This window comes from Orbicella franksi, chromosome 12 (assembly GCF_964199315.1).
Source record: "Orbicella franksi chromosome 12, jaOrbFran1.1, whole genome shotgun sequence".
Classification (NCBI taxonomy): domain Eukaryota; kingdom Metazoa; phylum Cnidaria; class Anthozoa; order Scleractinia; family Merulinidae; genus Orbicella; species Orbicella franksi.
This window is the reverse complement of record NC_138156.1, coordinates 9649387-9655910: the sequence shown is the minus strand read 5'-3', so window position 1 is coordinate 9655910 and position 6524 is coordinate 9649387. Positions and strand designations below refer to the sequence as shown.

Genomic DNA, 6524 nt, shown 5'->3' with positions numbered 1-6524 from the left:
TTCAAAAATATACCAGTTTTGAATATTGAAGACATAGAACAATTAGCTTTGCTAAAGGATTTGAGGCCCGCTGCGATGCAGGTTTAAAACCTCAAAATTTCAGCAAGAATGTATGAGCTTACTGGCGCTTTTGCCACACAGACATTTTGCACTATTTGAAAGCGAATTTTTCCCTGAATATCTCACCCATAGAGCCAAACATGTAACCAATTCCTGAGTTTCACAATCTCTGTGAATCCGATTGAATGTTTGGAAGTACTGTTGCATCTAGCATAATGCCTTCTCATTGCAAAGTCGTATGTTGATGAGGAAAATGTAAAGAGTGACATCAGCACGATCACTCTGTATGTGGATCACAACGGGGAGGAATGCAGGCGACACAAACGACTTATTCCGGAAAAACATAAGTGAAGCGCAAAAGGGCCAAAAATGGTCGCTTCTTCCTCCCCCTTCTCTTAAATTCAAGTTAAGTATTGCCGAAATAGAGTACGTCAGATTTAATGGCCACTTCTTTGACCAGCAGAACTATTGTTCTTGGGACCAGAGTTTCTATCAAGCAGGACCACAAATCCCACCCTCCTACAAGTCCTAATAACTATCTCTCAAATCCCATATTACCTGACAAGTACGACAAAACAAGTGCACATCGTTTTTAATTATAAATTGACACCTAAAAGCAAAAATTGTGGAATAAGGAAAACATAGCCCGGTTATGAATCAAATATGCCATGCAGTGCATGTAAAAATCATTTGCAGTTATCGCTATTGTTGTATTGCTAAGAGCAAGTTCGTGCAACCTACTCGAAATTTTAATGTTTTTAATATCAGTATTCATGAGGGTTGTTGTTTAAGGAAGCATGGCAGATATATATCGATCTATTTCCTGCTCTTTCTGATCAAAATCATAAGTATCATCATAAGTATAAGATAGCCTTTCAAATTTATAAGGTCAAGGAATCTCAATTACAATTCTCAGAAATCTTGGCTCATCCTGTGCTTATTTTTAGAAGTCGTGTGATATGGAAATACCTCTAATGACGCTCTGTGATTGGTCAATGTCACAAAACTTAGTGACTGTCTTCTTTCAACCATTCAATCAGTTAGGAAACTGACACAACATGAATTGTGGATAAGGTCAAGCTAAACTGATCACATTTTAAAATTTTTAGAAATCGTACATGTCAAACATGTCTATAAACAACGTTCTATGATTGGTTAATATTATCAAACGCTCGATCACAAGACTTCATTGTTAAATTCGTTTACAACTGCAAGCCCTCCCTGTTTTCCGCCTTTCCATAATCATGGATATAAAAACCTTGCTAAGCAATCTTCATGAAGAAGTATCCTGTTCTGTGTGCATGATCACATTCACAGATCCAAAAATGCTGCCATGTTTACACAGTTTTTGCCTTCACTGCTTGGAAGGAATTCTACGAACGAGTGGCCGCCATGATATCATTACATGCCCGGAATGTAGAAGAGAGAGTAGAGTCCCTAGCAGTGGAAACTTGAAGGATCTGCCGACCAACTTTCGCATTAACAGTTTGCTAGATGTGTTGGCCATCCAAGCGTGTAGCACTACAGGCGTCAAATGTGGAAACTGTGACAAAAAAAGCTCCCAGAGTTTGTACTGCTTCCAGTGTTGTGCATTCTGGTGTGACGACTGTATCACTGGACACAACATAATCCGAGCTAATAAAGACCACCGAGTGTTGGCTCTTAAAGACTTCCAAGATCAAGACATCGAGGACGTGTTAAAGCGACCAGCATTTTGCGGAAAGCCAGGACATGAAAAGAAAGAACTGGAGTTTTTTTGTAAGACCTGTGAAGAACCCGTTTGCTATTCTTGTGCAGCAACCATTCACGGCGACGGCCACATCAAAATACTTTTGGAAGAAGCGGCGAATGAAAGAAAAGCAGAAGCGAAGACTGTGATCGAATCCCAAAAGGAAATGGCACAAAAGATGAGAAATAAAATCTTCCAAATTGACCAGAATTGTGCAAAAATTCGAGGAGAAGTCGCCAATGCGAAAAGAAGAGTGCAGCAGTTTGCTGATAACATATTTGCTGTTATCGAAACGAAGAAACAGGAGATCATTCATGAAGTTGAAAATCAAGGACAACAATCACTCCAGCGACTGGAAATACAGAAGAATGAGATTGAACACCAAGCTCAAAAGATTGAAACAGGAATTGAAAATACTGAAACACTTCTAAAGCGAAGCACAAACCCCGAGATAGCACAGTTAGATAAGACATTGAAAACAATCTTTCAGGAAGGAGTCAGGCTTGAAGGAGGACAAGTCGACTGTGACCTTGAAGGTCTTCGTCAATTTATTTTCGTGGAAAACGAATCATTACTAGAGAAAGCAATCACTGAAGGAATCGGCTCATTCAAAACCTTCCTTCCCAAGACTAGTGCGCAGCAATCAAATGCCGAAGGAAAAGGAATCAATGAAGCTGTCGTCGGACTTGAAGCACAGTTTGTTTTGACAACAAGAAATGCTGAAGGAGAACAATGTTATGACGAGCGTGACTGTGTAACAGTGGGAATCAGAAATCAGCAAGGACAGGACTGTGCGACGGAAGCACGAGTCCAAGATAACAAAGATGGCAGCTACAATATCAGCTATTTGGCCAAAGAAACTGGAAAATGCAATGCATCAGTAAAAGTAAACGAGGAACACATTCATGGCAGCCCATTTGTGGTTCAGGTCAACGCCAGACAGTTTAGATCCGTGTTATCGTTTGGACAGCGAGGCTCGGCTGCTGGAATGATAAGTAATCTTTGGCGAGTGGCAGTGAACGAACGTTACGAAATTGCAGTGACTGATAGAGGTAATAACAGAGTGCAGCTGTTTAGTAGTGAGGGGACTTACTTAAGATCGTTTGGACAGCGAGGCTCGGCTGCTGGAATGCTAAGAGAGCCTTGGGGAGTGGCAGTGAATGAACGTGATGAAATTGCAGTGACTGAGGTTGGTAACAACAGAGTCCAGCTGTTTAGTAGTGATGGAACTTACTTAAGATCGTTTGGTACAAAGGGCGATAAAGAGGGAGAATTTGACAGTCCTTCCGGGATAGCTTTTGATATAAAGAATGAGAATATTTTAGTGGTGGACAGTAACAACCACCGTGTTCAATTGTTCAGTGAGAGGGGTGAGTACCTGACCCAGTTTGGTGGCAAAGGAAATCTTGATCACCAGCTTGGGCGTCCCCTTGGTTTATCTGTAGACAGTGACGGGAATGTTATTGTCGCGGATTTTGGTAACAAACTAATCAAAATATTTTCTCCTCGTGGTCAGTTTTTACGTAAAATTGGTGGAGAGGGTTCTTTCAAGGCACCCTGGCACTGCGTCCAGTATGACAACTTTCTTATAGTATCAGATAGCGGAGAAAATTCAATTAAAGTGTTTTCTAGGGAGGGAGATTATTTATACAAATTTGGAAAGAAGGGGGGAGGAGACGGGGAGTTCAATACACCTCGTTGCTTGTCAGTTAACAAGGCAGGACACTTGATGGTCTGTGATAAACTTAATCACAGAGTTCAGGTGTTTGAACTGAATGGGAAGTTTCTCACAAAGTTTGGAACAAAAGGGAGCGGGATAGGAGAGTTAAATAACCCAGTCTCAACAGCAGTTCTTACCGATGGTAGGATAGTTGTGTCTGACTTCATTAACAATCGCATTCAGATCTTCGAGTAAATCGACATGATGTAACTAACTCAGCTGCTACAAAATTTGAGTTGATTTTCCGCGATACGCTTTGTCATAGTTTCGGTTCAGTTTGAAATTTCGCGCCATTTCTTTATCGTGAGTAGTGTGATCTGGGCTAAGTCGCGCAGAAGAGTGTACGCTTTATTTTTCGTTCTAGCATATTCCTGGATTATCAGCAATTTTATGATTGAGCCATTTATTCGGGTTTCACCAAGTATAGTGTAATAGCAAGTTATGCGTCCGATTCTGTGATTTAACTATTGTAAGGATTCAAAGTGTTTATTGAAGTGTATCTGCATAATCGGTCACTGACGCTTTTAAATATCTAAGCTCATAAAGTTGTTTTTTCTCTAAAACTCGAAAATTCGAATTAATCATAAAGGATAGTGGACTGAACAATCTAAGAATCGAAGAATGAATAATCACGGTCTATTGGGAATAGTTTAAACTCAAAAATGGACGAATTAGAGAAGCTCTTATTTTAGACTATTTTGATTGATTTTAAGTTAATTTTATTGATGTAACATTTCTTTGTTACACCCTTACAACCGGAAACAGTGTTAAATTTATATCAAGTTAATGTAATTTAGAATACTTGCCAGAAATGTAACTCGATGCAAAGCTGGAACTTAAAGTTTCGAGTGGTTTTCAACATCAGAGGGTCTGGATAGAGATGATGTAATCTCGATCAGTTTATCAGTTTAATTTTCGGTGATTTCTCAGCAATCAGTTAATTTTTCATCCCAGATCAGTAAATTTGCTGATTTTGAATCAGTTAGCAGTTCGTTAAAGAAAGCTTTATTTCCAAGCTGACAGTTATAATTAGGACTTGTTGTCAGCTATCTAGGTTTACTGGCCTCATCCAGACCCTCAATATCAGCCAGTAAATAATTTTGAATACTCTTGTAAACAAGTTACTAAGTTTTCTTAGCAGGCATTATATCGTTGAATTTTGTAAATAAACAGTAATATATTCTCTGTGACATTAGCAATTTCGTGACAACATAGTCACCAATGTCATATAAGCTTGCAGAGATTGAAAATTGTGAACAAAAAGTAAGACTTTGAAATCCAAACTTTGCTGGCTTAATTATTTGGTACTCAGTGACAAGAGGCCAGTTCCAAGTTACACTTTATCTCTGCTTCTGATCGAATCATGGGGAGAAAGTTTATTTCACATGAAAATAAGTTTGCTGTACCTAAAACGGGGGTAAAATGGTTTTTAAAACAATATTTCCAAATGAATGGCTTCAATTGTTTCTTCTTTAAACACAAAGACTAAACCAGGAGAAAATTTGAAATTCATGAAAGTGGAAATATTTGTAGACATGGGTCAACAATAGACTGCAAAACAGTCACATTTTTCGTCTCGAAATCACGACGCTTGACGCGAAGCCTCCAGTTTATCGTTTGCCCGAACTCAAGCGAGACAATGATTGGGGCGCGTTCAAGGATACTCGTTTTAATTGATTAGATTCAAAATTAAACAACGATGACCGGAAGCTTAAAAGATTTCTATAAAATATTAGAATAATGAAACAAATGTTCATTAGTCCTATATATTGATTACTAAACAAGACTTGTACATCTTTTTAACTGAATGTGTAATAATCCTTGTGTAAGTTATGTCTTCTCTGCTCGATAAAAGAAAATCAAAAAAGAAAGAAAGAAAAGAAATCGATGTTTATAAGCTGCTGAGAATTCATCGTGAAAACAAGCCTGAACAAGTCGCCATAGGAGAATCTTTGTTAACAAGATTTGCATCATTTCCACAAGAGATTTAGTTTTTGATCAAGTTTCAAAAATATACCAGTTTTGAATATTGAAGACATAGAACAATTAGCTGTGCCAAGGGATTTGAGCCCCGACGTATTGAATACTCTTTGTGCGATGGAGGTTTAAAACCTCAAAATTTCAACAAGAATGTATGAACTTAATTACTGACGCTTTTGCCGAACAGAAATTTTGCACTATTTGAAAGCGAATTTCACCCTGAATATCTCACCCATAGAGCCAAAAACGTAACCAATTCCTGAGTTTCACAATCTCTGTGAATCCGATTGAATGTTTGGAGGTACTGTTGCATCTAGCATGATGCCTTCTCAGTGCAAATTCGTATGTTAATGAAGAAAAATGTAAACAATGTCATCAGCAAGATCACTCTGTATGTGGATTACAACAGGAAGGAATGTAGGGGCACGAACGACTTATTGCTGAAAAACATATTTGAAGCCCAAAAGGCCCAAAAATGGTCGCTTCGTCCTCCCGCCCCCTTCTCTTAAATTCAAGTTAAGTATTGTCGAAACTTCAATAACGATCATATTCAGATCTTCGAGTAGATAAAGATCAACATGACGTAATTCAGTCAGCTGCTACAAAATATGATTTGATGTTCCATTGTTTCGCGACACGCTTTTTCAATTAAATGATCTCTGTTAGAAATATCGGGCCATTTCGTATTCGAGATTAGTGTGATCTGCTTTAATTCGCATAGAACTGTGCGCGCTTTATTTTTCCGTTTGACACATTCTTTAATTATCAGTAGTTTTACGATTTACCTATTAACTAGGTTTTTATCCAGTATAGCCCTGTGTAATAGCAAGTCAGATCGCGCCTCCGATTATGTGATTTGACTATTGTAAGGATTCTAAGTTTTGATCGAAATTTATTTACTCAGATTTACTTAAGAGGTTAATGTTTCTTTAATTTAGTTTTTAAGGCTGTTTTTGTCTAAGACTTGAAAATTCGTCTTTTTTATGAAGGCAAATAGACTGAATCAAACAATTGAAAAATGAAAGAATTGCCTAT

The 6524-nt window shown here is 38.1% G+C and overlaps 1 protein-coding gene across 1 annotated transcript; it reads left to right on the top strand.

The window, feature by feature from the left end:
* The first annotated feature begins 1239 nt into the window (after positions 1 to 1239).
* Positions 1240 to 4964, top strand: LOC145464104 (E3 ubiquitin-protein ligase TRIM45-like). Its single transcript, XM_081447919.1, has one exon. It carries the CDS (start codon positions 1305 to 1307, stop codon positions 3702 to 3704), a length of 2400 nt encoding a protein of 799 aa, XP_081304045.1. The 5' UTR covers positions 1240 to 1304; the 3' UTR covers positions 3705 to 4964.
* The last annotated feature ends 1560 nt before the right edge of the window (positions 4965 to 6524 follow it).